The sequence below is a fragment of the Telopea speciosissima genome, chromosome 2 (genome assembly GCF_018873765.1).
Source record: "Telopea speciosissima isolate NSW1024214 ecotype Mountain lineage chromosome 2, Tspe_v1, whole genome shotgun sequence".
Taxonomy (NCBI): domain Eukaryota; kingdom Viridiplantae; phylum Streptophyta; class Magnoliopsida; order Proteales; family Proteaceae; genus Telopea; species Telopea speciosissima.
In genome coordinates, this window is record NC_057917.1 from 61,699,693 (window position 1) to 61,727,535 (window position 27,843).

The following is a 27,843-nucleotide window of genomic DNA, read 5'->3' on the forward strand; positions in this document are numbered from 1 at the left end:
TGTCTTTTACAGTTACTCTTCTTCTCTTCTCAGTCACCGCTATATAAGTGAAGATCTTCTTCTTTTGTTCTTAAAATACCAAAGATTCTATTTTTTATGAAAAAGGAAGTAAGGATTCTTTATTACACTTCGTCTTCTTCCTTATTTTCCAACTTCTAGTCTTCAACGAATTTTAGGGTTTCATCTATATATGTACAAGCTGTTAAACTGATTTTTTTTTTTTTGTTCTTGCAGGTATCTCTATGAGTTATGAATCCAAAGTATATTCTGAGTAGTTTTTTGAATTGAAAGAAAATATATCCAATTCGTCGACATCTCTTGATTATTGTTGAAATCTGGTTACTGCTTTTTTCTACTCTCTGTTTATCTCAGTTTCTTATCATCTCTCTGTATATTGGTGAGTGTGTTAAACTTACTTCTCTCTAGCTCTTTTATCTCTCTGTTAATGATGCCTTATCTCTCTGTTTCATGATTGAAGTGTTCTGGGTGACAATATGAAATATGACAAAGGAAGAAGGAATTCAGAATGTCCAAATGAAGTATGCATAGCATAATATAATGGCAAATGATGGACCATAGTACCTACTACCTTGTCTTTTAAAATCCAAAATGTTGTGAACTGATTTATTTATCTTTTTCTTCTTCAGTCCTTAACGAATATGGCCAGGTTATACGAGTTTCTGAATTTTTATTGAAGCCACCTCATCTTCTGACCAATTTATGTCTCTCCCAAATGCCCCACACCACCTCCTTTGGAAAGACTTTTCTTCTCACTTTCTTGCAGTAGGTGTTGGAATTCAATTTGTGTAGAATTGTTGGGTAAATTTAATTATGCTGGTTAAGTTTATTGCGTGCCTTAATCTAGGTAACCGTAGCAAAAAGAAATAAAGACTGGCTGTCTACTGCCATAAAAAAGACCAATAATTTTGAACTGCCTGACTATTGATGTCAGGAATTCCACAGAGCATTTCACTATTTGCTGATTGGTAAATTTTTGTGACATCAGTCTTATCCAAAGTATACTGAGGGAGAAAGGATTAACTTCACTTTGTCTTTCTTGGTGTTTGTCTTGATGATTCACTAATAGCTTTCTGAGCGAATATTTGGTTATATCTTTTTAAACTTTTTCTTATGTTATTTCAGCATGCAAAATGGCTGGACAAATTGGTGCCACTCAATCTGCAGATTCTTTTGAGTTTGAGCTTTTTGAAGGTGATCCTGATCACCTCAGAACTGTTGTAGCAACATTGAATCAGATTAGCCCATGGATTGATCCTGCTGCTTTAAAACTTAAACACAGGATTGGGCGGGGGCCATTTGGTGATGTTTGGTTGGCTACTCACCATCATTCAAATAATGGTTATGAAAGATTTCATGAAGTGGCTGTCAAGATGTTACATCCGATCAATGAGGATCACATGCAGGCCTTCTTTGATAAGTTTGAACACTTATTCTCCAGGTGCCAAGGATTACAGGGTGTCTGTTGGCTGCATGGTATCTCAGTGATAAGTGGAAAAGTAATTCTTTTGCATCTATGGTATTTGGGCAGCTTTGTAGCTTGCTAATAGAATTGTGCAGACTGTCCTTTTCTCTATCTTGTAGATGAAGCTTTATTGCCATATCAGCTTTGTTTTTTTTGTCTTGACAGATATGCATTGTTATGAAGTTCTACGAGGGAACAGTGGGAGATAAAATGGCTCGTCTTAAAGGAAGCAAGCTGCCATTGCCTGATGTTTTGAGGTGATGTGGGTTTGGGACTCGGGGGTGTTTGCAATACACAAACATGCTAACATTTCTATCCTTTACCACGTGTAAAGTTGTAAAAAATGGAGCTTCTCAAACTGTCCTTTGTTTATGATAATGTCCACAGGTACGGGATTGACTTGGCTCAGGGAATTCTAGAACTGCATTCTAAAGGGATACTGATTTTAAATCTTAAGCCTTTTAACTTCCTTCTTAACGAGAACAACCAAGCAATCCTGGGTGATTTTGGGATTCCATATCTACTGCTTGGGATTCCATTGCCCAGTTCAGATATGGCTCTGAGACATGGAACCCCCAACTACATGGCTCCAGAACAGTGGCAACCAGAAGTAAGAGGTCCATTATCCATTGAGACTGATTCATGGGGATTCGGGTGCAGTATTGTGGAGATGTTGACTGGAGCTCAACCCTGGTGTGGGAGATCGGTTGAGGAAATTTACAACTTAGTTGTGAGCAAGCAAGAGAAGCCGCAGATTCCAAATGGCTTGCCTCCTGCAGTTGTGAATGTAATCAATGGTTGTTTTGAGTATGACTTCCGGAATCGTCCTTTAATGGCAGACATCTTACATGCATTTAAAAGGTAAGTCATGTCATTCCTCCCGATAGAAGAAGGAAATTTCTATTCACACTTTTTCATTCTTCTTTTTGGTTGTGGGGGTGGGGGGAGTGTCGGAGAAGAGAAAAGAAGAGAGCTTATCATAATCAGTAGTTTGGGAGAATTTTTCATAATCAGTAGTTTGGGAGAGTTTATCATAGTAAGTAATTTGGGATCTTGACTGAACTTACGATGATTTTGACCTAATTTTGATATTCTGATTAATTTTGTTTGCCTTGAAATACTTGCCTTCCAGTTGCATATCCTTGCTCCTGTTGTAATGCATGCTAACTTGACACCTTGTTGAGATAAAATTCTAAATGTTTATGAGAAATAATGGCACCATTTTCTTGCTTGTAATATGTGTTTACTACTTCAAATGGTCTTGTGTTACCTGTCGACGACTATTGATTACTGCTTAGGATGGCGTTGTAAATTCTTAATCTTAATAAAGGACAACTGGCACCATGTTCTTGTTTGTAATGTATGGTAACGACTTCCACAATGGATCATATGTTACATTTAGAAACCTATTGATTACTGCTGAGAGTGGTGTCATGGAACTGTGTTCCAATTGCAATCGTATCTTGTTGTATGTGTTGTCTGTCCTTTGGCTGTCTTTGCTTGGTTCCTATGTACCCAAGCCTTGCATCTTCTACATTCTTTCTTTTGTAACAAATTGTTGCAATAACCAGTCCATAGGTAGGGACTACTCTCTACCTTTCTTATTAGTATTATATATGTTCATTATGGTTTTTCCTTTGGGTAATGGTTCTAGGGCCTCTAACTTGCCAAATGTCTTATTTTATAGAAAATACCCACAATTGGATATATAGATCTTATCCAAGTGATTGTCTACCAAGAATTAGCTTGATCTTTTTTACACTGATTCATATGATACTTTTTGGGGGTTTTAAAGTTGTAATAGAACTTTCCCTTTCAAACTTTTGGAATGATTGGAGTTATCATTTATTTACAATTTTTGGTCTAGTTGACCCAGTGGGGGTGGCACCCACTCAGAAGTGGATCCGATCACATGAGAAACTATTTTGCAATGGCACCTGTATTTGAAATACAGTCCACCTTATGCTAGGATACCCCTTTGTGCATCATTCTAGTTGCACTTCATACTGTTACTCCTTTATCACTTGCTCCCCCTTCCCCAGGCGACCAGACCTTAGCTCGCCTATGATATTGTATCTGATTGATATATTCTGTTTTGACAACCAGTGACCATTTGCTCAAGGGTATGCATGACTTCCTCCAACGGGTACCCCGTTTTAATACGTGAAGTTGTTAGTATCATTTATTTAACCGAAAGCACATTTTGATTGGCTTCTTGAACGTATTTCTCAGACTATAACTATGGCCTCTTAGGATTTTTTCCACCACAGCTAAGTTGGTGATTTTTAGGTCTTTTCATATTAGCGTTTTCTTATGATGTCCAAATTTGAGCCATGGTTGCATGTTCCCCATTTAGTCACTTGGCAGGGTTTGGAAGGTAGACAAAACTACTGAAATATATCAGTAGTTTCTGAGACTACAATTATGGCCTCTTAGGATTTTTTTCCACCACAGCTAAGTTGGTGATTTTTAGGTCTTTTCATATTAGCGTTTTCTTATGATGTCCAAATTTGAGCCATGGTTGCATGTTCCCCATTTAGTCACTTGGCAGGGTTAGGAAGGTAGACAAAACTACTGAAATATATCTGATTTTATTAGTGGCAGATAAATTTATGCTAGAAAATCTAAAGGTATGAGAACTCTTCTTTAAATTCCTTATAAGCACAGTGTAGGACCTCCAAATCCGGGTAAAAGATATGGGTGCTGGCCCTCACGGGCTGCTGTCCCTCACGGGCTGCTGTGTGATAACGGTTGGCCTTCCCCCATTTCTGTTACTTTCTAATTGCAAAAACTGATATTATATCAGAGTCTTGCTACAACAGAAGGTCCAAGATCAACAAACATCAACATGGTCAACTTAGAACAATTGAATCTTTCCATTCACATGGCATAACTATAACATCAGAACTATCACACATTCACATATAACCCATTATACTTTCTAATACATCTCTGTAAGTATCTTGTCAATTACATCAAACGTAACTTCTTCCAAACCTTTACATTCATTACTAAAACTCTGACATCAGATTCAAAATGTCTCTAATCTCTCTGATCATCTACTCAGGAGGTCTTACGCCTTTCCCCCTGGCTTGTCTGGTGCACTGTGCACAATGGCTCTCTGTTTGTACATGCTCTGTAAACATTCACGAATACTAGGGTGAGCTCAACTAGCTCAGTGAGAAAGAATGCAGTTCATATCATGCAATTAAATCAAAACATGTTGTACTTGATAAATCATGCCATAAACATGCTGTTATCCCCCATAGTAGTGGGCGGACATTGTGGGACCCCATTATCCTTCCCATCCCTTTTGTTGAAGTGAACATTGATGAAAACTTACTTCAGTTTTAGTTATTGTATGTTCTTTACCTTTCATTTTGTCATATCATGGCTCACTATTTATAACCATTTAATAAAACATCATTTCATTTCATTATAAAACATAAGTGATCTCAGAGGCACTGGCATACCATATAAATACTGATAAAACATGCATTTCACTTAAAACATAATACATGATACAATAGAATTCCCCTCTCTTGTGTGTCTCTACTGCGTACATATATCTTTACTGTACTTAAATGGACATCTGTCGATCAAACTGTATCCGTAGTCCCTACATGAAAAATCATGCTCATTTGACCCAACTTTAATTGCTCTTAGAATTGTAGGTAAGATCCCCTACCAATCCTACTTAATAAGCCATTAAAATAGCCCCTTTTTGCCCCCTAAACTCAACTGGTTCCTGGGAAAACCTACTCGGGAATGACATTTCTGCCACTTTTCCCCAAGAACACCGTAGAATTTCAATCCCCTCCACTCTAAACCATTTTAACACATCATTATTACTACTAGGGAACTTCCCAACCAATCAAATTCCATCAAAACACTAATGAATCAAAAGGGGAATTAGGGTTTACATTTTTAACTCAAAAACCCTCTTCTAAACTCTCTCTCCGATCTCTTTTGATTCAAACACTCGATCCATTGATCGAGAATCAAATCTCTAAGTTCCAAGTCTTCTTCTTCTTCATTTTTGACCAATTGGTCGACCGCCACGAACAACCGGTCAACCGGTTGCTCACCGACTTGACTGCTGTACGAACCGGACGATAGAACGTCATCCGGTCGACCAGCAGACTAACCGGCTGATGCCGGTTACTCACTGTGAGTCTGCCTAGTGGTCATTCGGTCGACTGCCATATGATCTGGTCAACCGGATCCTGTTTTCAGGATCTGGCCCTCTGACCCTGGTTTATTCAAACTGCCCTATCTTCCTCAATTGGATTCTGATTAGCCTGATTCTCTTTCCATTAGAAAGGTAACTCAATTACTTTAGTTTTTCGTGTTTTGGGATCCTTTCAATTCTAACTAGAAGGAACCCTCAAATCCACATGAAGCCGCTGCTTCAGCCCAAACTGTACAACTGACAATTCCATCACCTGAGTGTGTACTATCACTAGGGTCAAATCTAACCCTAAGGTCAACATCTGTGACCTGTCAACCATAAATATCAATAAATTAATACTGTTCTGGGTACAGGGTATAACACACAGGGTCCCGACTAGAGACATGGTAAGATGTCCATCGTTTTATGAAAGTGACTAGCACAGAAATAAGAGAGAAAATTAAGTACCATTTATTACCTGATGTTGGTGTACATTCAGGTCTGTTAAATGCATGGGGATAATGGTCCATGAGTTTTAGAACTACGGTGCTTTCCATCAACTTGACCATTGAAATTAGGTGTTTCTCTTTAGTTTTATTAACATGTGTCATAATATTTTGTAATCATCGACTTTCTGTTTTATGAGTAGCTTACGAAGTTCACAACTCGCTTTGCATTTTTGTGCTTTATTTTAGCTGACGTAAGTAGCTGATATCTAATTCACATTTCAAATGAGCTGTTTGTTTCTAGTATCAAGATTAGCATTTACTATATTCCAGTCCATACAAAAGTCAAATTAAATCTTGGTACTCAGTAGTAGACTAGTGGAGTAAACAGAAGGAGCTGAATATGCATACAGTTGGTATTCAGATGTGTGCAATATGGGCTTGAGTAAGTTTTAGGGGGAAAAACCTTGGATTCAATTGCATGAATTCTGGGCACATGATTTCATTGTGATGTTATGAAGTGTGTTGAGGATGGAGTAGTATGTGAAGGCACTGAGATTCTACTGTTGTAGGGTTTCATATCTTCTCCTATCCCCTTTGCATGGATTTGTTTCCAGGAATCATGCTCGGGTAAAAAAAAAAATTGGAATATTTTTTTTTTTTTGGTGTAGCTCCGATGTGTTCCAAGTACATTTGTTTTCTTTGGTCCAAAATTTTTGCACACTGTTACGTGTACTTTTCATGTGATGATTTGCATCTGAACTTGCAGCTCTCAGAATGCAGTTTATGGTGATGATGGTTGGACAGGCCTGGGGAACTGGACACTGCAAGAGAAATCGAGTGGCAGTGGTTACACTGAGTGGTTCCTCTTGAAGGATCATCTCCAAGTGGGTGACACAGTGCGTTCCAGAAAACCTGAAAACGTGTTTATCCCGGAGGGAATGGTAGTTGGTTTGGAGGATACTGACAGAAATGAGTTTGTTCTGGTGAGGGTCCACAGTATTCATAATCCTTTAAGAGTTCATACATCAACACTGGAGCGGGTTACATCTGGCTTGGCAGCAGGGGACTGGGTTAGGGTGAAGGAAGATGACAAGAAACACTCGGCTGTTGGTATTCTCCATTCAATCCAGCGTGATGGCACTGTAGGTGTTGGTTTTATAGGACTAGAGACTCTATGGAAGGGGAGTGCTTCAGACCTCCAGAAAGCAGAACCCTATCGTGTGGGCCAATTTGTGAGGCTGAAAGCAAATGTGTTTAGCCCTCGTTTTGAATGGCCCCGTAAAAGGGGAGGTGCATGGGCTACAGGAAGGATCTTGCAGGTCCTACCAAATGGGTGCCTTGTAGTTGGGTTCCCTGGAAGATTTGTGTTTGGAGATGCATGCAACAGCTTCTTGGCAGACCCAGCTGAAGTTGAAATGGTGTCTTTCACTACATGTCCTGGGGTAGCAAAGAAATACCAACACCTTGAAGATTTTCACTGGACTGTTCGGCCACTTGTAATTTCATTAGGTCTGTTTACTGCCATGAAACTAGGCTTCTTTGTAGGCAAAAATGTGAGGAGATCAAGGGAGAAGAAAGGACGGGTTAGTTCAATTCAAGGTGGGGAAGGTCAACATCAGGATGGCCAGAGTGGTGGCAACCCAGCATGGCTTCCTCCTCCAGTGGCAAACATGCTTTTCAGGGAAGGGGCTCCGACAACTACTGTCAGGTAGTTACTCAAGCTTCACTTTTTCAGGCGTGTCCGAATTCTCCAAGACTATTATAGAACTGGTACAGTAAATATTTACTTCATCTTCTTTGTAAATGTGGTAGACCAATTTACTCAACTTCTTTGTAAATGTGGTGAAAATCAGAACTATTAGAAAGATACCTACCTCTAGGGTATGAATATGGGTTCTGTCCATAATGGTCATTGATGTCATTATATATATTTGCTAGCTGTATATATGCTTATTTGGCCTTTATCTAATATTTATGGAAGCTATTTGAAGACTTGTGGAAGTGAAGTGTAATTTGTAAGCATCCAAAGGTGGTACTTACTATCCTTTGGAGTGAGTTTTTGACAATTCCTCTGTTTGCTTGATTCTGACTGTACTAGGGGAACGACCCCTTGGATTTTCCAGAATTGGAGACTGGGTCACCTGATCTAAGACTATTGAAAAAGTATATTAATGGTAGACAACTAAGAGGATATACTGGAAAGGCATAGGATTAAATTTGACATTGAAATCTCACACATGGGTCATAGCCTATCTAGACCATTTCACATGGCACACTAAGATGTGCTGCTCCTAATAACCCCCCCCCCCCCCTATTAGAGGAATTCTAGAAAGGCATAGGATTAAATTTGACATTGAAATCTCACACATGGGTCATAGCCTATCTAGACCATTTCACATGGCACACTAAGATGTGCTGCTCCTAATAACCCCCCCCCCCCTATTAGAGGAATTGCAGGAAATGGATCGGTCAGAGAATTGGATGGGATAATTTTCCGGATAACAAGCAACTCAGAGAGTTCCACTCATGTTATAAAGAAAGGGTCCATTTAATACGATGTTTTAGTTCTGCCCAGTTTGCGTGACCTGACACCACAATTAAAAGTGCAAGTTGGGGTTGGAGTGGGTGTCTTAATTTTAGATGCAAAATAAGAATAGAAAGATAAGGTGAGGGGTAGGCACACTACTTGTGTGCAAAAAAACTATTGGGTGACACCAATGGGGGGTGAGATAGGTATCATAAGGGGTTGGGGTTCATTTCAAAAGGGGGAAGAGAAAAAATAGAGATAGTGGGCGTTAGCTTATGGTACGCCGGTGGTGTGCCTTACTTTTTTCCAAAAAAATATGGGGATAATGTTCTTTGTGGGAGTTTGGCAAAGAATCTCCCATGCAAGCAGGATATCATCTTATCGACTTGCAGAGAACATCTGAGAACTCAGGTGACTTTTCCATGGACGATGATGATTTGCAGAGAGCTCTTCTCTGAAACTTCCCTTCATCCTCGGTGTTAATCAGCACTCCCAGTGACATAATACTGCCCCTCTTTGCCAAACCACCCTCATCCCCACATCCAAAACCCTATTGCCCTCTTTGCCAATGGCACCCCCAAATTGTCATTCGTCCCTTAATTCCCTACTCTGTCAGCGAGAGGCAGTGACACAGCACTGTGGATCGTGAGCTACAAGGATGGTCGACTCTGCAACTGAAGCAGGGGCCAACGGAAAAAAGTCAAAAATAAGAAAACTTGTCTCCACATCTCAAAAATATTTAACGAAGGAAGAAGGTTACTCACACCTGTATTGGAAACAGTTTCGTCAACATGACCCACATGATTAAGAAAGAGAGAGAAAATGTAAGTAGGGGAATCATATGATAGAAAGGCTGAACATGCTTTCCCACGGTGACCCATATGGTCAGTGTGGTAAAATATCCCCATACCGGATCTTTTTACCTTTATTAAATGGTTCCTTGGGCCAAAAAGGAAAACATTGCACAAGACCTTGGCGTAGTCAGTTTCGAATAATTATCACCTCCAAGCACCTCCAATTCCTCTAATAGGGGGGAGTGGACTCCATCTTGGGCAATGTTTTCGGACAGGGGGTAAGGTGATCATTTCTGCTTCGAATTGGAGGGGACAACGACACGGTCAGTTTCCACTGTTACAGTGTGATCCACCTATGTACAGATCCAGGACACTACGGTTTAAGTGAGATCCCAGGAATTGCATGTTCAGGTTTGGTTTTCATAAAAAAAAGAAACATGTTCAACTTTGGCTTGGAGTAGCCATGGATTTGTTCTCAACAGATTTATACCAGTAACCAGAATGGCTTACGGGTGCTTTCAAAAGTGGATGTCATGCAAATAATAAATTGGTTTTTATCAAACTTTCCAAGACAGATTTAAAGAAAACAGGTAGCTCAAGATTTCACTCATGTTACAACAATGAAGACGTGGGTTACATCTTTGAATGTTTTATGCCGAAATTGTTGATTTGGTAGAAAACAAAAGAATCACTTCTACAGTACCCCTACGGTATGGCTTGTATAACAGTCATCTATTTACACTAAAGAACAGTACAGCTTGCTTTCTTCATTACCTAGCTACCCTGCCCAGCCTCCTTTACAAGTTTCTCCGATAAAGCTGAAAGTTGAGCAACTTCTCTTAAAACCTCTCCGAAACACTCATTGTTCAAAAGCTCTCTACTCAAACTGGGGTCAGAACCTGATGGTGGCAATATAACAGTATTAGTGTCAATACTAGAGCTCAAGCTAGCCGTCTTCAAAAACTCCATGCTCATGTCAGCGATTTTTTGGAGTGCACTAGTCGCAGCTTCAACTTCCAGTTGAGCAGCCTCAAGTTGGAGTTTCTCAATTGCCAACTCTCCTACACTCTTATCTCCAATTCTCTCCTGTGCAAGTGAATATAGTTTCCTTAGGCCATCAGCATCTTCAGTCTCTTTCTGCATCCTCTTCAGTTCCTTCTCTCTTTCATCCAGCCTGTTAACAGTCACTTTGAGCTCCTCATCTTTTACAGCCAGAGACCTCTGTGCAGCTAGAAGTTCCATCTCCTTCATTCTCAAATCTTCCCTGGTCAGATCAAGCTCAAGTTCCAGCTGTTTTGTTTGCTTCCTGGAATCAACAATGGGATTCTCTGGAACTCGGTGTGGGGGCAAGAGGATGTGGTTCATTCCGTATGATAGACCTTCCTCACTTAGCAACCCTGAATCAGAATCTTCTTCATCCTTCACTGAAATAACTAGCTTGTTTGTGAGTTCTACAATCCGTTCCACCACAGCAGTAGCTTCTGACAACTTTTCCGTTGTATCATTCAGCTCAAGTTGCATTGTCTGGGCTTGCTCTTCTTTTTCTTGTAACATGTTAGTTGCTTGGATAAGTTGCTGATCTCTGCTGCTTATGAGCATCTTAAGATCAGCAACTTCTTGGGTGGCTTCCAGCAACTTCTTCTGTGCATTAAAGAGATCTATATCCTTCTCTTCCAAGATAAGGCAAAGGGAAGCCTGCTCAGATTTCAGATGCTGGATTTGGAGTTTGGCCTCTACCAGTGTGGATTCTTTACTCTCAAGAAGATTCTGTGCTGCTTCAAATTCAGAAGTTTTTTGATCTAGCTTCTCCTTCAGCAAGGATACCTCTTGGGTTGCCTGTTCCACAAAAGATCTCTCTTTATTCAACTTCTCCTGTAGCTGCTCAATTAACTCCTCCTCAATGGATAAGTCCCGTTCAAGTTCCTTGTTTCTTGCCTCTGCAACTCTAAGCTTTGCCCTTTCACTCTCTACTTCCACTTGGGCATCCTGTAAATTCTTCACATAAGACATCACAATAAGCTTTTGTTCTTCAAGTTCTGCCAGTTGCTTCTCAAGTTCTTGTTCTTGATCTTCCATTTTCTTTCTAGAATAAGCCAAAGACTTCTGAGAAGAAACTAATTCGGACCTCACATCAGCAAGAACCTTCTCTACTCTTTTGAAATCATCTAAAGTTTCATTTGTTTCTCCGACATGTTTGGATGCTTCCTCTGCCAGTTTCTTCAGTTCTTCCTGTGCTGATAACCACTCCATAGTCCGATTCTCTAAGTTGGCTTCGGCTAGCTTTAGTTTCTCTTCCTCAACTTTCCTCAGCGTCATTGACACTTCTAACTCTTCCTCCTTCTCTTTGACAGACTCTTGGAGATGTTGAACCTCGTCCTGTTGTTTCTGAATGATTCCCTTAGCTTCATTCAGGAGCTGATCTCTGGACTCAAGGTCAGAATTGATCCTTGCAGCCTCTTCACTTTTCTTGACCAATTCGTTTCTTATTTTATCCATCTCTTCTTCTTTCAGCATCAGTGCAGATTTTGCACTGACAATCTCCTGGTCCTTTTCTTTGAGTAGAAGTTTTAGATCTTCAATCTGCCTTGCTTGAGAAATTAGTTCCTGATTAGCTTGCTTCAGATCTTTCTTCAGCTTTTCCTGATTAGAATGCGTAATGGCGATTTCTACCTCACGTCGTTCCAACTCCTGCTTTGCCTGGTTTAATTTGGCATGCTCCATCAGCACAGTCTTCTCTGCATCTTGAAGGTCATCTTCTTTTTTTCTCAAGGCCGCCAAGGCCGCTTGAAGGTCAGATTCCAGGGTTTCAAGGTTAAATCCCAATCGGAAGTCCTTAGGAAGATTAGAATCGCTAATCATCTGTTCTTCCAGCTTCTGTGTCTGTGCAAACAGTCTCTCCAAAAGGACCCTTGCAGGTTCTGTTGCTCCAATGTCAGCACTACCAATGTTCGTTGTTGCTCCATTGTCAGCACTACCAATGTTCGTTGTTGCTCCATTGTGGCTTGACTTCCTTTTATCCAAGAGTGATCTAATCATCTGCAGGGAATGCCCCTTTCTGGTGAGCCTCAGAGAGCATAACTGCAGAAAGCATATAGGGTTTAAACATTCATTGATTAGAAATTCAGTAAAAATGTGTTAGATGATAGAAATAGTGCAGATTATCAGATGATTATGAAAACAAACAAAAAGCAGAGGTTCTAATCTGCTCAAAAATCAACTTCCTCAAGAAATGTGCAAAAGCAACTAACAAAAGGTAGAGGACAGAGCAGGTTCATTATGGCATGAAGCAGAGAAAAGTACTGAAGTCAAAGATCAGATTTTCTGGAACCAGTTCTTAGACTAACTTCAATCACTGCTATGAAAGAAATTTCCCATTCAAGACATGGAAAATTTCCAAAATTAGAATCGCCATCATTGGGCCTTGGTGCAACGGTAAGGTTGCTCCATTGTGACCAAGTGGTCACGTGTTCGAGTCGGAAATAAGCCTCTCTATGAAAGTAGGGGTAAGGCTGCATACATTATGACCCTCCCCAGACCCCGCAGTGTGCTATGCCCTTTTTTTTAGAATCACCATCATCATTGCCAAAACCTTTTATTGGGTAACAAACTTCAGACATAAACTTGTGAAAAACAAAGTATATATGGAAGCTATAACGTGGTGACTATCACATCCCTAGAGCACAGGCAAAAAACTTGAATTTAATGCCAACTAGAAACCCTATCCCAAAAATAATTACATAAGAATCATCTTCTCTTCTAAACATTAAGCTTCTAACCCCACATCTATTGTAATGGAGTTTAATGGCTGAAGTTTCCCTAACTGACTGTCCAAAGCCTGAAAAGGGAGGTCCAAAATATGAAAAACAAAAAAAGCACACCGCAACTGAATCTCAAGTATATGACTACTGTAAGGAATGTCCAAAATAAGAAAATAATAAGCACTTGCCCTCTCAACAGGAAAACCTATAACCTAAATCGGCCGCCAATCCTCCCACCCAAATCGACTTGAACAACAAGCCAAAAATTTTAATAATTCCAAGAATCTTGATTCATCAAACCAAGGAAAGAAATAAAAACATCCCTCCACAACTGGTTCTATAAAAATTCTCCCTGCCCCAGGAAGTCACATCTTTCTTTCATTTTTTTTGAAGAAACGAAACACTAATTAGAGGCAAGAAATGAATAAAAGACTTGCAGAATGACAAAGAACAGATTCCAAATAAAGAAAATGATGTATTAGACGAAGGAAACTACCAGTGGCAGATTCTAAAGAAAGATTACAGAAGGAGTACCGTGGAGCGGCGAAATGAATAGCTGATAGGAAAATGGGCTTGAAAAGCAGCCGAAAACGCCATGGTTGAACTCTCGAGCACATTCCTACACCTCAAAGTTCATCAAAAATCCGCCAAGATAACCATAATCCGATTGAGCTCAGAGACACAACCCATCAATCTTTCAATTTCTATTCTCAGTTACAGAGAGAAAGGGCAAGAGAGAGAGAGAGAGACCAGACTTGAAGGTCGAGAAAAGGATTGGAGGGAAAAACATTGGGAGTTCCCGAGTCACGAGTCAACGATTAACGAATCGCGATGGCAATACTACCTTCCGCCGCGTGGTAGATATCACCTTCCTAAGTGGGGCCCAACTTTATATCTTTACTAATGATCAAAACGATCGTGATCCTATTTCGATGGTCACAATCACAATTAAAGCCAAAGGCCATTTGTACTATAGTGGTGGCCCCCACTCATTGTAAGTCATAAGTTAGAAATTTGACTTAGGTGACATTGGTAGAGCAACAAGTGCGGGGTACTTGATATATATTTAAACTTTTTTTAAGCTGGGCCATGCTTGGTGGTTCTCTCGTGAAAGTTAGGCAACTTTGGACCCAAAAAGATTGATTCCTTTGCGATCAGTCTGATTTAGATAACGATGACATGAGAATTTAGGGCTGTAAACTGATCAGATTCGGCTCGGATAGTGCTATATCCACATCTGCATCAGATTAGCTATCGGACGGATTTAGATAGTGCTAAACAAATACGAACACGGATACAGATCGGATATTTTATCCGTTTACATGTAAATATAGCTTTTCGGATAACTATAGCCTATCCGTATCCGCATTCGTTTAGCTTTCGGACGGATTCGGATAGTGCTAAATGGATACGGACACGGATACGGAAACGGATTTCGACTATTCATTTACACCCCTACATGAAATATTGTTGGTCGGTGGTGGGCTTAGTGGCTCATATGAATGAGCCCGGACTGATCCAAAACAATAGAGTAAAGCATTTACCTTGTACATATCTACTAACTCAAATAAAATTGGCCCATTTACAAGCTAGCCCAAGAAAGGCTAGCTTGCGGTCCATTTATGTTATTCCTAGCCCAAGCCCAAAGTGAGAAAAATTCAGGACCACTAAGGAGTCAGGACCACGGAGAAGGGGGACATGTCAATATATGAATAAAGGCCGCAAAAGGATATGGTAGCGTCTGATGTTGGCCTTGCCTTTATCCTCTTGGTGACATGAACCTTTTATCCTTATCCTCTCTTTTTTTCAGTAAATTATCCTTATCACCTAATATTCTAACACTATTTACCAATATATACATAATATTACAATTTTTTCTCCATAAAACCTAATTAAAAAAATAAACAGAAATAAGGGTTGAAAAATGCCCTTACCTATAGGTTATTTTTGTGTTCTGTTTAGTTTTACAACATATAGCTATGAGCCTTGGGTAGATTAGGATTTAGGATGGGCCTAAGGTGGATTGGATTGGGCTTGAGTTGGGCCTCAAAATAAGCAGGTTGGGCTAAATGAAAAATATTACAATTTTCAATGTATTGTATAAGGATGGAGTTTTACTTCAGCCATGGTCAATAGGGTATCTATTGACTGATGCCTTCGAACGATGTCCATAAGGGATCGCGCACAATAAGGGATATGTTCGACCATTCATAAATAGGGGGAAAAAAATTATGGCCGTTGATGAGGGGTGATGATCCTTTGACCGTGTGGTGAAGGAAAACTTCTCATGGTATAAAATCTCTTACCTTTAGCCTTTTATTTAAACAATATAAAATCCTTAGCTTTACCCTTCAAATGCAGGTCAGCGGGTAAGGTGGGTAAACGGTTTTCACTTGCAACCCCATACATGAACAGTTGAAAAATACAACGGAAGATGCGAATGCTAACTGATCATGTAGCCCCTGCACCAGCGTAGTAGCCAATGAAAATGCGCACAAAAGCATTGGTCTTCGGTTTCATTGGGTGTTGAACAGTCTTTTCGCACACAAAGGCATTGGTTTGTGTCTAGACACAAGAACCATGCAACCGGTTAGCGTTCTTTTTCCCATAGTTTAATTTTAATTCCAAATATGATAAGGGAAAAAAAAAAAACTGTCCGGGAATATGGCCTACGCTAACACGTATTCCCATGAGTCTATCTCTCTCCTCCCCATATAAAAAAACACCTATGCCCCCTTGTTTTGAGGAGAGAGATAGACACATGGGAGTGTTGACGTAGGCCACACTCCCGGACAGAAAACCACTTCCCATATGATAAATAGACAATCCTAACCATTCCATATATACCCGATGCTTAAATTTGCCTCATCACCATTCCACTGAGCATTTTCAAAATATTCAAATGCTCCTACTCTAATTTTAATTATAATGTTGTCAAAAATCTTCCTTCCTTTAATAAAAGCAAACTTTTTATTTTTTGATAAAATTAATAAAAGCAAACTTGAACGATGAAAAATGATTTGTTTCAAAAAAAACCTTGTAATCTTTTGGCAAAGTTTAGAAAAAATTTTATGGGCCAAGAGTAGTTGACTGTGTGGCCCTTGCACCAGCGCGAGGGCCCAATGAGAGTGCATGTAGGGGATTGACTTGGGGTATTTTTCATTTGGTAGGGGAGTAGGTGGTCATTTATGGGGGTTGTGTCTGGGCACAAGCTGCACGCGACCAGGAAATGTTCTTTTTCTCTACCAATCGGTCATATTTCCTTTGGAGAACATGGTTTTAGGGTATGGTTTTAGGTAGGGATGTAAACGGATCGGATTCGGCTCGGATAGTGCTATATCCGCATCCGCATTCGATTAGCTTTCGGACAGATTCGGAAAGTGCTAATCGGATATGGACACGGATACAGATCGGATATTTTATCCGTTTACATGTAAATATAACTTTTGGATAGCTATAATCTATCCGTATCCACATCCATTTAGCTTTCAGATAAATTCGAATAGTGCTAAACGGATACGGACACGGATACAGAAACGGATTTCCACTATTCATTTACACCCCTAATTTTAGGGACGGTGACGACCGTTATCTCTCGGCTCTTGTCCCCTCCGCGGCGTGATGACGGCATTTAACCGTTGAAGGTTCTTCTTTTATAGTTTCTTCGTATATGGAGTACCAAGTAGTTTCCCGCTCCCTCCTTTCCTTCCACCATTGCAGTTTGAGAGAGAAAGAAGAGCAATATCAGTGAACACAATTGACACAGGAAGCCAAGAAAGAAGAGAACAATGAAGAGGACAGGACCCCGGCTCGTCTCGTAACTTCTTCTACTTATCATACACAGGAAGTAGCTGTGACGCAATTGATGGAGAATTAAGCACTGATGTATGGGTTTATGTCGGTTTTGCAGGCAAGCCCATGGAGATAGAGGAGGAGTAGTTGATGCAGAAGCGAAGGAAGAAGAAGAAGAAGAAGAAATAAAAGGAAACGATGATTATGATGTAGCAGAGAACTTCAAGTGCATAAGCCTCCACAGGCAAGATTTCTCTAAACGTGGTAAAGACCCAAGCCCATTTCCTCTCTTGCCTGATTTTACATTTTGATGTCCAGAGTTCCAAGAATCTCACTGAGAGTTAGTTCTTTCCAAAAGAACTCCAAGAACTGAAAACTCGAACTACTCAATTTAAAGAAAGGGTTCATGATCTAAGTTTTTATAAAACAGAGGAGAAGAGGTCGATCGAGAAGTATGGGCTATGGAGGCAGGAGCAGAGGATCAGAACCGCACGGATGGAGAAACAGCTGAAGGCAACATTGGTACTTCAGGATTTGATCGAAGAACAGGTCAGGCGATTCAGTACTCCCTCCAACCGACCCAGGGTGCCCTCAAAGCTCGAGGAAGTGGCCGAACTCCTCATGCCCAAGTGGATGCCCCCAATAGAGATGGCCTCTCTGGTCTGGCTTGGTGATTGGCGTCCCTCTGCAATTCTCCAACTCCTCGGCTCCCTCGTCCGTTCATCCTCTGCTTCATGGTTGTTTGACCCAAAAAGCAATGAACGATTGCTTTCGGAACTCATTCATGAGACCCGCATCGATGAGGCCGTGCTGGACGAGGAGATGGCCGAGATCCAGATCAACTGCATCCTTCACCTCCCTTTCTTTGACCCAGCAGCCAAAAATAGAAGCGCTGCTCTCGCTGCTGTTCAGTCGGAGTTCAAGAAGATCGACCGGGTCATTAGTAAGGCCCAGCAACTGAGGTCTCAACTCTCAAACCCTTCTCTTCCTCTCTGTTAATGGTTGATTTTAATGGCTCCACTGACTATAGAAAGGTTCTAAAACCATAACTGTTTGCAGTAGACTTGTGGTATAGCAGAATAATGGTTGTTATTATAAAGGATTTAAGGTAGATCAATAGCACGTGATACTAGCTTCAATTAGACATGAGGTTGAAGGAACCCATTGCTTCATTGCAAGAGAAGGTCTGCATTCGATCAGATTCTTTAGTTTCCCAGTCGTCAAAAATGGTATCAGGGGTGGAGAACCACATGATATTTCTCATTTATCAGGTTCAACCCTATCAGATGAGCATTTACAGTCTCTGATGAAGCAGATCCTGATAGCTCTTGATGGGAGCTGAAGAGGGGAATGTATCTCATGGTTCTCACAACCCTTAAGCATATCGTCTTGTAGGTTGACACTGCATATACACCCAAAGAGCAGGACCATGCTAAGATGATGAGAAATGTGCGCAATTTCAGGTACAAGACACTAGATGTGGTGGTGACTAAACTGTTGAGCCAAACGGATGCTGCTCAATTCTTGATGGCGTTAGCCGGGATTCAAGATACAGTCCACCAGTTTGCCGCCCACCAAAGGCTTCAGAAGGGTGCCGTTTCTATGATCATCAAGGCCTCAGGGAAGTAGCAAGCAAAGCAGCATGCACAGAGATGACCAAGATGATGAGTTGATCAAATGGAATGTGGATCAATAAACCAATTCTAACAAACTAGTCGTGTAAAACATCATCCGGGTATTTCTTTGAACTTGCAGCTGTACAATGGAAAGAAGTTCTTATTTCTTCTGGATTTGTGTAATGGATGTATGTTGATTACCTTAGCAACATGAATCTATAGTGTCATCTCTGTAGTTAGGTAATAATCACATCCTTGAACTGTTTTTCCATCTCTGTGTATGTGAGATTGTAGTCCACCTCGAAGGTATTAGTACCAAGCTACACCTTTTTTTGCACTATTAGAGTGCATCGATGAGCATCACTTTCTACAAAATCAACTACCTGTAGAGATAACTGGTATCTACAAAGGCTGCCCAATTGATGAACTTTTAGGTGCAAGGTGGTTCAAAGTTTAAATATTCACATCTCAGAGAAATATTAATTATCTTTTGTACAAACTTGAAACAAACAACTACCATTCAAGTCTTGATATTGACCCCTTTGATTTAAGGGGTCAATAGGTCTGATTTTGCACAGCTCTAAGCAGGCTATAAAAGACTACTAATTGGCTAAGGATGTCCACTGTCCACAATCATCTTGGAGTAGAATTCAAAGAACCATAAGGAAGCACCATTTTCGATCATAATTGGAGATGAACCAAATCTGATTTCAAAAACTCCAAGTAAATCAAATTCAAGACATTGCAAATAGCAATCATGGACATGTTGGGATTTATGTACTTTTGATGACATATTCCAATTGCAACAGTGGTATGAATACAAAAAACAACCCCAATTCAACGGTCAGATCTACAATTCAGCCGCAAGGGCTCCGCAAATAGGAGGATGTAGTGCACCTTCCTCAAAATGTGCCAGCTCTTTGGGTACTCAGTGTCCCGGCTGTTCTGGATCTCAAACACCCTAAGATCCATGCAGAAACATCTGAACTTTGCATATGCCCTCATCCACATCATTTCCTCAATAATAAGCCTCATCCGAGCAATTGGCTCAGATCAGAGTGTGCCAACCAGATGGAATACAAAGTGGAGTGGAGTATCCTGATAAATATAAAAATAAACCCAGCTCAATTATTTACAATCCTGCTTACCAGTATGCAATGGGGATTCCCTACCGCTCTTGGACTGGGTGTAAGTGAGCTGTTGAATCCCATCTGATTTTTTTCTGCGCCACCCTTGTTGAGCTGAACGAGCATGATAAGAATGGGTGGCAAAATCATTAAGATCTTGCAATGGGGTAAGACCCTTCACGACTTCATCCATTGAAGGGCGAGATTTAGGGTCCCTGCTGAGGCAGTAGTAAGCTAACTGAGCCACCTTTTGCACCCCTTTAACAGAGTAGTTGAGTTCCAAGCGAGGATCCACTAGCTGGAAAAGTTTCCTCTTATCTGACAAATATGGTCGAGCCCATGCAACAAGATTTTGTTCCCCACTAGGTCGATTTTTGTCCATTGACCTTCGACCTGTTAAAATTTCAAGTAACACAACCCCAAAGCTATAAACATCACTCCTTGATGTCAAATGCCCTGAAACAACAGAGAACCAGATAAATACATGTCAGTACTCACCTCAACCTCTTCCACAACATAGAAGAAAGAAAATGCTGTTGAAACTAGGAATCTGATGCTAGCTGTTTTACCAGGTTCTCAGAATATGAACCAATCATCCAATCAAAGATGCTAGATGCTAATTTTTCAATCATGGGGGAGGTTTATTCTATGATATGAACAAGTGGTGTACAAGTAAATTATTCATGAAGCCACAAGCAAATCGACTAAAAAATTATTAAGAAAGTACTACCAAAGCTGTGTTAAATGTAACAATAATGATCACATGATTGATGAGTTTCTGTGCCTTCATACAAAACAATAGGTTGGCGATCACTTTGACCATCTAAGTACCATTAAGTTTGTGCACTATCAAAGAGTCAATATTATGAATAAATTCCAGAATAGTGCGATGGAATGGATTCAATGACAGCGTCCCTCTTTCGGTCTTGATTTGATTCTTTCATAGGGTATGGAGGTTGCATGGCTGGACTCCCAACTGATTGAATAGGTGATTTCCGATCTAAAATGGTCGAGGAGTAGGCATTGGCAACAGCAAGCTTTTCTCCTGTCTTTCTTTCTGTTTTTGTCTTCCACATGCCTACTCGATCAGATCCTCAGGCGACGCCTAGGCGTCCAGGCACTTTGGTCGACTTGGGCGCCTTGGTCGCCTACTTGGTGTCGCCTTGATTTTTTACCCTCTCCAACGCCTTGGGTCACCTAACCGCCGTGACAACTATAATTATGACTATAGGTCCAGAATCAACTTCACAATCTAAATGGTAGTCATTAAGGTTGTATAATATGTCAGTATCAAAAAGTTTCACATAATGTGAGGCATATGTGCAGCAGACAGTGAAAAATCTCAATATATATTTCATACAATTTACATATGGGGAAGAAAAAAAACAGAACTTTCAGGCCCCCCCCCTCCCAAAAAATAAAAAAAAGACCTCACCTTGTGAATGGGATACAATTATATTTGCATATTATAAGGTGTGCACAACCATCTCTTTGCAATGTGAAGCTAACAATTTCTCCCAACATGATACTCTTTCGTAAATGCATATCAAGGTTTACTATTGAAATGTGTCAAAATGTTCAGCAACTACCCAATGCCTAATATAAGGCTGTGACCTTACATTCTGAGGTCAGTATCTCAAACTGAACAGGTTTTGTTGTATTAAAAGTTCAAACTGTGATATAACTACACACCTGTCATAACATATTCTGGTGCAGCATAGCCGTATGTCCCAACAACCCTAGTAGAGACATGTGTTTTGTCTCCCTGGGGACCAGCTTTCGCCAGGCCAAAATCTGAAAGCTTCGCGTTGTATTCCTTTAAAACAAAAATTCTGTATTATAAGATAGAGACACAAAAAAATTTCAATACAATCAATTTCGCATAGTTTTGGTCACATACCGTATCAAGCAATATGTTAGATGTCTTGAAGTCTCTATAAATGACCGGTTCAGAACCTCCATGGAGAAAGGCCAATCCTTTAGCTGCACTAAGTGCAATTTTAATCCTGCTGATCCATGGAAGAGGCAGTGTCCCTTCATGGAATGTAACCAACAGCATGAATATAACGCATATGATGTCAAAGGATTCTCAAACATGGCAATCAAATAATGAATTAGAGGATATTAGATTGAGATCACCAACCAATGGCAATGTACAAAGAACTCCAAAATTCAACAGACATGCTGAAGTTTGACAGTATTGCATGGTCTACAGTTTTTGCTTACTTTTCAATCTTCACATTTTAATTCACTCCATAGCTTAGTTTTTATTAGTTACCACGACAAATGTTCTTAGACAATAGTAAGTTCCAAATCCCAAGCTCCAGAACTCTAATTGATGATAATGTCTCAGAGCTTATCCAACCTTACAAACCACTGGTAATTGTAGGATATTGATACGGTGACAGAACATATGTAAGAAGCAACATTCACCAATAAAGGATATCCAGGGAAATTCACTTTACCAAAACTTTACACCATCTTTAGAGGTTATAAATTGTGAATACATCCTGAATAGCCCAGGCCACTTACATCAGCCAGTTCAACTCTTAGACATGAAGTTGGCAACATTTTATAGAAAAGCAATAGTTTTTTGACAGTGGCATAGTACCACTCATATAGACAAGTAAGGGGGTGGGGGAAGAAGTCTGCACGGAGAAATTAGAAAACAGGAGATCAAATCTTGCTTAAGAAACAGAGAATAGTGTGACACAATTGACCATGTAAAGCCTTCCATGGATGGGAAACTACAATTCATAAGAACATTTTATCAATCACAACAATAAATGTGCTCACAATCAAAAAAAAATTCCAGATAAAAAGTAAAAGGCCGATGAAAGTTAGACAACCTTGTGGTTATTAAAGTAAATAATTTTTGGGGTTTCCCATATAATTTCAATATTAGACGGTTTGATCCATCCAGATGAAACCCCTACAAGAATAAAATAACAGAAAGAGGTGTACACTTACTTCTGAAAAGATGGTTCTCAAGACTTCCCCGGGTCATAAATTCATAGACAAGCAGCCGTTGATCATCTTCAATACAGTAACCAATTAGTTTTACAAGATTGGGGTGGTGAAGCTGTCCAAGGAAGTCAACCTCAGCCTGCATTTAAGAAATAATCATGTATTTTTTTTTTTAGGTAGGAGGAAATAATCATATCCAAATGTAGCTTCTAGCAGCTGTCTTTTTCTAATAGCAATCTACCAAATGCAGAACAGATGATAAACTAACCACCCATTCTCTATGACCCTGAAGAGCATCTGGCTTCAGACTTTTAACTGCAACCGTGACACCTGAACCTGGTTTCGCAGGAGCTGTTCCATTCTCCTCTATCCATCCTTTGAAAACATACCCAAACCCACCTTCCCCAAGAATACTGTCAGGTCTGAAATTCCCAGTGGCAGACTTAAGCTCCTGAAAACTAAATTGAAGCAATTCATGAAAAGGTTGCTCTTCGGAAGGCAGTGGACCAGGGTTTTCATTGGAGACCTGAGCCTCGTTGGGAGCAGAGAGCTCTCGGTTGCTGGCGTTCAAATATCGAGTCTCAGTGACTGCAATAACAGTATCTGTTGTCAGTTGTATAGATTGCATAAAAGGAAAAAGGTGAACAAAATTTAGAATTGGTACCATCTATGGGTTGTTTCATCAGTAACGACATATGGGGATCACTTCCTTGGGTGACCACTTAATTTAGGAGATTATTTAGCTTGATCAGACAGTGGAATAAATGAAAAAGTAAACTAAGTAGCTTGCAGAGGAAATTTGGGTAATATTCTAGCCATCACAGAATCTTGTGCACGGAAGAGACCAATAGAGAAGATGTACTTCCTAATTGATAGAACTCAAATGACCAGTTCCAGTGGCTGCATTAGCGGCAGATCTATGGTGGCTCAGTATGAGATCCTTTTTACAAAGAACTACCATTTCAAAATGCATAAACAATGGTAACTTCTTTTAGACTGGTTCAAAACTTGAAAGAGGCATAACAGCAACTCTTTCTAAGCTTCCATGGAAACAGGGGAAGGTCTTAACAGGCAAAGTAATAGGGGCTCTGAAATAAATTTGAAAACAAAATGAAGACCCAAAAATATATATATTTTCTGGTAGTTAAAACTCATGAATCCAGTATTAGCGAGTGTACTAACGAATTGGAAATTAGAATATTTCAAAACCAAAATTGAATATAACCTGATTCAGAATAGCTGGAAAAATCAGGAAGGACATAAGAACCCAGATAGTTGCAGCTCCCATGGAAACAGAAGACCAGAGAGAAGATCTTCAAAATACAAAATTGTTCCAGTAAACCAAAGAGAAAAGACGGAGGGGATTCATGTTCAGAAACACCCCCAGCATTTCGCTGAAGAGTTGGATCAAACAGAGAAATATCAGGAGCTCTAATTTATCAAAGGCCCAAATCATAATTTCAATTTTCAAATAAGAACCTATTGTTGAGAATCAAAAGCCATGACTACCTGCGTCATAAACAAGGCTAGTACTTGGAAGAGTGTTAACAGAATCAATGGAAGCAGAGGACTTGCAGGATCCCTTAATACCTCGCTTGATTACCGTCCAGCACCCACACTTCTTATCCATCTCTCCTGCCTTGTTTAGCTTCATGGGCTGTTAGTAAAAGTACTTCAGAGATAGGAAAAGCGAGCCCAGATAGACTCCATGGTATAAGAATCAAAGAAGGGAGCAAAAGCAGTCAAGAGAAGAACTGCGAGTGGAGTGAATTTTTTGTTGTTTTTGTTGGAGATTACAGGCATCATCATCATCATCACCATCACCATCACCGCAGTATGTACAAAAAGAACTTTTCCCACCATCTCTCCATCTTTTCTATATGAGATGATGAGATGGTCTCTCTCGCTCTCTCTCTCTCTCTCTCTCTCTCTCTCAACTTTCCTCTCTCTTGGTCTTGGTTTCTTCTCTTGTTTTAAGGGAGTAAGCCATTGTGCATTTGTGCTCCCCTTATTCTTTCTCACTTTTTATTCTTAATTTTTTTTTTGGTTTCAATTATTTATTCTATTAATCTTCTACCCCAAAAAAAAAATTTATTTATTCTATTAATCAAAATTATTTTACTTATTTGAGAATATTTGCTTTAATCTTTTGGAATAGGTCAGCATGCACAAGCATTTTTTTCAATTCCTTCATATTATTATATCAGCAAAGATACTGTGCAAAGCAATGCTGTGAAAGTTTCATCCGTAGATCGTATGAGAAGAGAAAAAAGAATATTTTTTAACCCCCAAAAAAAATATATTTAATATGATATATTAAAATAATTATTATAGTGTATAATTGTATATAATTAATTATATGAGACTTTAAATGTAAGTAAATGTTGAAAAATATTATTTTATTATAAGGCAAGAGACCTCTACTTGGTCGCATGGTCTCTACACAAGCGCATGGACCTGTGGATGAGCATGCTTGGGTATCTACTCAGGAGGTAGAGGTGTCATCTCACGGTGCCTTGTGAGAGGGCATAGAAAACATCACCAAGTAGAACCTTTATCATAATATGATCTATTTGAGGCAAACAACTATCATATTGTGATTTTACAAATATAGTCTGGCTAAGTAATACCAGTTGTATTATCTATTTTGTTATATAATTTTTTTTACGATATTATATTCTAGCTAAATAATAGCACTTCTATTTCTATTGATCTCGATCCTTTTCTAAATAGCCCAATAAAATTTTAAATAAATTTACTTTAAAATAAATTTTTGTAAAAATTCTTTGATACTTTTTTGTGCTGCTAGGTCATAATCAAATTAATATACTGTTTAATTTCTCATAAATATTGTATTATCTTTTAAAATAAAAAATAGTGATAAGAATTGATTGTTTCATTTTTTTTTATGATGTGTGGATAAGGAGACAATAGTTTTCACTTTCTAGTTGATTATAATATCACTTTAACATATTGTCTTTGAATTATATTTTGGTTACCTATTGGACATATATGATATAATTAGGTGGATATTTTGCTGTTTATACTTTATACAGATTATTTTTAAATTTATTGTAGCATTTTTTTTTTTTTAACAATGGATATTAGTGATATTATTTTTATTTTTTTAGATTGTTATTTCAAGTGGTTTTATAACAAGTCATATTTTTTTTCATATCTTTATAATGTAGAGGAACCATCGACACAATTCCTGGACTCCACGAACCAGCAAAAGGTGACTTGGTTTGAAAGAAAATACTAATTTGTCTAGGCTAATTTCCGGACGGCATAACTTTGTCTACACTTGACCAATTCGCTGTTATAATATTTTTGAAAATGGAGAGACAAAGATCTACAAGTGACAATCAATGCGTTCTTTCGTAATTTTTTCGTTTTCAAGGCCGTCTAGGGATCCAAAGTTTTGATGCCACTTTTTTGAATTTTGGTGTATTTTTCTATGTTCGAAATGTCCCCCAACCTATTATATAAGGTCTCTTGATCGTTTGTATTTTCATCTTAAAATTTATAAATAAGTCATTTTCATCTCTATTTTCTTTTGTGGAATTAGGTTTTCTACCTTGTGAATTCAAGGGTTTGTTTGTGCTAGAATGATATCTAGCTCTCATACTTCTATTGCATCAACTTAAGAGAGATTCTATAAATGATAATAAGCCCCAAATAAATTCAATGGTGTTGTATGTATTTATCATGACTTATCTAAAGTAGCAATCTCTTCTTCACACAGAGTAAGAAGAGAATTGCTAGCATAGTTGGTTGGAAGTTGGGACAATGTCAATAGAGTGGATGTGTCCCTGGAGATCATGAATTCAACTCAAAAGTAATTTGATCGATAAATGAAACAAAATTAATTACTATATTTAGTGAAATTTTGAGATAAACATTGTTGATAATGATTAGAAAATGTCTATTTTATTTTACTTGTAAGAAAAGGAGCCTTAAATGATGGGATCCTACAAGCTTTTTTAATAGTGAAAATCGTATTACTGAAAGGTAATGTTTTAACTAGATTTTAAAAAAAAGACATTTTTTAAAGTTAGTTTCTATAGAAAGCCTCATGAGATTTTACTTTTTTATGTTCTCGATTTAATCAGAGTAAGCAAAGAGTGAATAGTTGTTTTATATTCCCTTTTGTGAGACACAAAATTTTTGGGGCTAAAGATAAGCTTAAAATAAAATTAAAGCAAAAAAATGAAGTACAAAATTATTGACCAAGTATTCCCAAATAAAAAAAATAAAATTATACAAAAAGATAAAAATCTTTACCTTTGACACCGTCATCAACAAAGAATTTTAATTAAAATTAATCCACAAATATATACCTTTCGTAATCCAAAAGATCCCAAGTGATATCATCATAAACATAGTCTAGGGGTTAATCTCATACATGTGACACAATTTACTATTAACTTATATGTATTAGATGTTATCTAGAACTCCAGTAAATACAGAGGGAAAAATGATTTAATAAATTTTCATTATCGTAAGAAAAAGACTTTATAATCTTCTGCATAAAAAAAAATTTATTCCACATCTGTTTTAATGCAAAGTGTTATACTCCTACAAGTAAAGAAAATTCATTTTAATTTTTTTAAAGATAAAAAAATCCTTTATATAGTGAAGGGATTCCTCACCTCAACAAATAAACAAATGATGAATGGCAAGTGACAAGAAACTTTGTTTTTAATTTGTTTAGTATTTTCTTTTTAAGAAATTATATCAAACTACTTTCATCGAATTTTTTTAATTAAAATTAGGTCAACTCATTAGTTAAAATACTATTGCCAAAACGTGAATGTATATGATGACACAAAGATACATAAGTATATATTTAATAGAAGAGTCAATAACTAATATTATACTAAAACATGCTAGTTAATTATTATTATTATTCAATGTGTATTCAAGATCATTGGTTTTTTTTTTTTTTCACTTTGAACAAAGTTTGTTCATTAAAAATTATTTATTACTAGAGACTATTAAATAATTAAAATCTTTCTTATTAGACGGTTGACTATTAATCGAAATTTACCATATTTTACCTTGGTAGAGGCATTGGATGGTTGATTTTTTAAGATTATTGTAGTATTATTATCTCCACTAACACCAGCAATGTTATTTTTGTGATCATCATCATCATC

The 27,843-nt window shown here is 38.6% G+C and overlaps 4 protein-coding genes and 1 long non-coding RNA gene across 6 annotated transcripts; 3 read left to right on the forward strand and 2 right to left on the reverse strand.

Moving 5' to 3' along the window:
* The first annotated feature begins 224 nt into the window (after positions 1 to 224).
* On the forward strand, positions 225 to 8,072 carry LOC122652119 (E3 ubiquitin-protein ligase KEG-like). The gene is made up of 5 exons (XM_043845791.1): positions 225 to 397; positions 1,144 to 1,517; positions 1,649 to 1,740; positions 1,871 to 2,344; positions 6,870 to 8,072. Exons 2-5 carry the CDS (start codon positions 1,152 to 1,154, stop codon positions 7,813 to 7,815), a joined length of 1,878 nt encoding a protein of 625 aa, XP_043701726.1. The 5' UTR covers positions 225 to 397; positions 1,144 to 1,151; the 3' UTR covers positions 7,816 to 8,072.
* Positions 8,073 to 10,003: 1,931 nt separating this feature from the next.
* LOC122652118 (golgin subfamily A member 6-like protein 22) lies at positions 10,004 to 13,867 on the reverse strand. The gene is made up of 2 exons (XM_043845790.1): positions 13,717 to 13,867; positions 10,004 to 12,502 (listed from the first exon to the last, which is right to left on the reverse strand). Exons 1-2 carry the CDS (start codon positions 13,777 to 13,779, stop codon positions 10,199 to 10,201), a joined length of 2,367 nt encoding a protein of 788 aa, XP_043701725.1. The 5' UTR covers positions 13,780 to 13,867; the 3' UTR covers positions 10,004 to 10,198.
* Positions 13,868 to 16,855: 2,988 nt separating this feature from the next.
* Positions 16,856 to 24,658, forward strand: LOC122652123. Its single transcript, XR_006331559.1, has 3 exons — positions 16,856 to 16,867; positions 18,827 to 18,830; positions 24,384 to 24,658. It is a non-coding gene; the product is annotated as an uncharacterized LOC122652123 (long non-coding RNA).
* Positions 16,906 to 18,635, forward strand: LOC122652121. The gene is made up of 4 exons (XM_043845794.1): positions 16,906 to 16,999; positions 17,093 to 17,238; positions 17,405 to 17,936; positions 18,438 to 18,635. Exons 1-4 carry the CDS (start codon positions 16,971 to 16,973, stop codon positions 18,601 to 18,603), a joined length of 873 nt encoding a protein of 290 aa, XP_043701729.1. The 5' UTR covers positions 16,906 to 16,970; the 3' UTR covers positions 18,604 to 18,635.
* Positions 19,252 to 24,368, reverse strand: LOC122652120 (serine/threonine-protein kinase PBL34-like). 2 transcript variants are annotated; one of them, XM_043845792.1, is made up of 6 exons: positions 24,194 to 24,368; positions 22,953 to 23,272; positions 22,688 to 22,823; positions 21,618 to 21,751; positions 21,410 to 21,533; positions 19,252 to 20,173 (listed from the first exon to the last, which is right to left on the reverse strand). In XM_043845792.1, the coding sequence occupies exons 1-6, from the start codon at positions 24,336 to 24,338 to the stop codon at positions 19,719 to 19,721; spliced, it is 1,314 nt and encodes a 437-aa protein (XP_043701727.1). In that variant the 5' UTR covers positions 24,339 to 24,368; the 3' UTR covers positions 19,252 to 19,718. The 2 variants fall into 2 exon arrangements, with proteins under 2 accessions (XP_043701727.1, XP_043701728.1); XM_043845793.1 differs by having other exon boundaries at positions 24,275 to 24,353.
* Positions 24,659 to 27,843: the final 3,185 nt, after the last annotated feature.

Excerpts from the sequence above, each read along its gene's own strand:
- LOC122652119 (XM_043845791.1), top strand. The coding sequence starts at position 1,152 with ATGGCTGGACAAATTGGTGCCACTCAATCTGCAGATTCTTTTGAGTTT. Across the intron at positions 1,518-1,648 it reads TCTCAGTGATAAGTGGAAAA|ATATGCATTGTTATGAAGTT; the intron begins GTAATTCTTTTG and ends TTGTCTTGACAG. Across the intron at positions 1,741-1,870 it reads CCATTGCCTGATGTTTTGAG|GTACGGGATTGACTTGGCTC; the intron begins GTGATGTGGGTT and ends TAATGTCCACAG.
- LOC122652118 (XM_043845790.1), bottom strand. The coding sequence starts at position 13,779 with ATGGCGTTTTCGGCTGCTTTTCAAGCCCATTTTCCTATCAGCTATTCA. Across the intron at positions 12,503-13,716 it reads ATTCATTTCGCCGCTCCACG|TTATGCTCTCTGAGGCTCAC; the intron begins GTACTCCTTCTG and ends TGCTTTCTGCAG.
- LOC122652121 (XM_043845794.1), top strand. The coding sequence starts at position 16,971 with ATGAAGAGGACAGGACCCCGGCTCGTCTC. Across the intron at positions 17,239-17,404 it reads GCAAGATTTCTCTAAACGTG|AGGAGAAGAGGTCGATCGAG; the intron begins GTAAAGACCCAA and ends TTTATAAAACAG. Across the intron at positions 17,937-18,437 it reads AGTAAGGCCCAGCAACTGAG|GTACAAGACACTAGATGTGG; the intron begins GTCTCAACTCTC and ends GCGCAATTTCAG.
- LOC122652120 (XM_043845792.1), bottom strand. The coding sequence starts at position 24,338 with ATGAAGCTAAACAAGGCAGGAGAGATGGATAAGAAGTGTGGGTGCTGG. Across the intron at positions 23,273-24,193 it reads TAGCCTTGTTTATGACGCAG|TCACTGAGACTCGATATTTG; the intron begins GTAGTCATGGCT and ends CTGTTATTGCAG. Across the intron at positions 22,824-22,952 it reads AGGGTCATAGAGAATGGGTG|GCTGAGGTTGACTTCCTTGG; the intron begins GTTAGTTTATCA and ends TCTTAAATGCAG.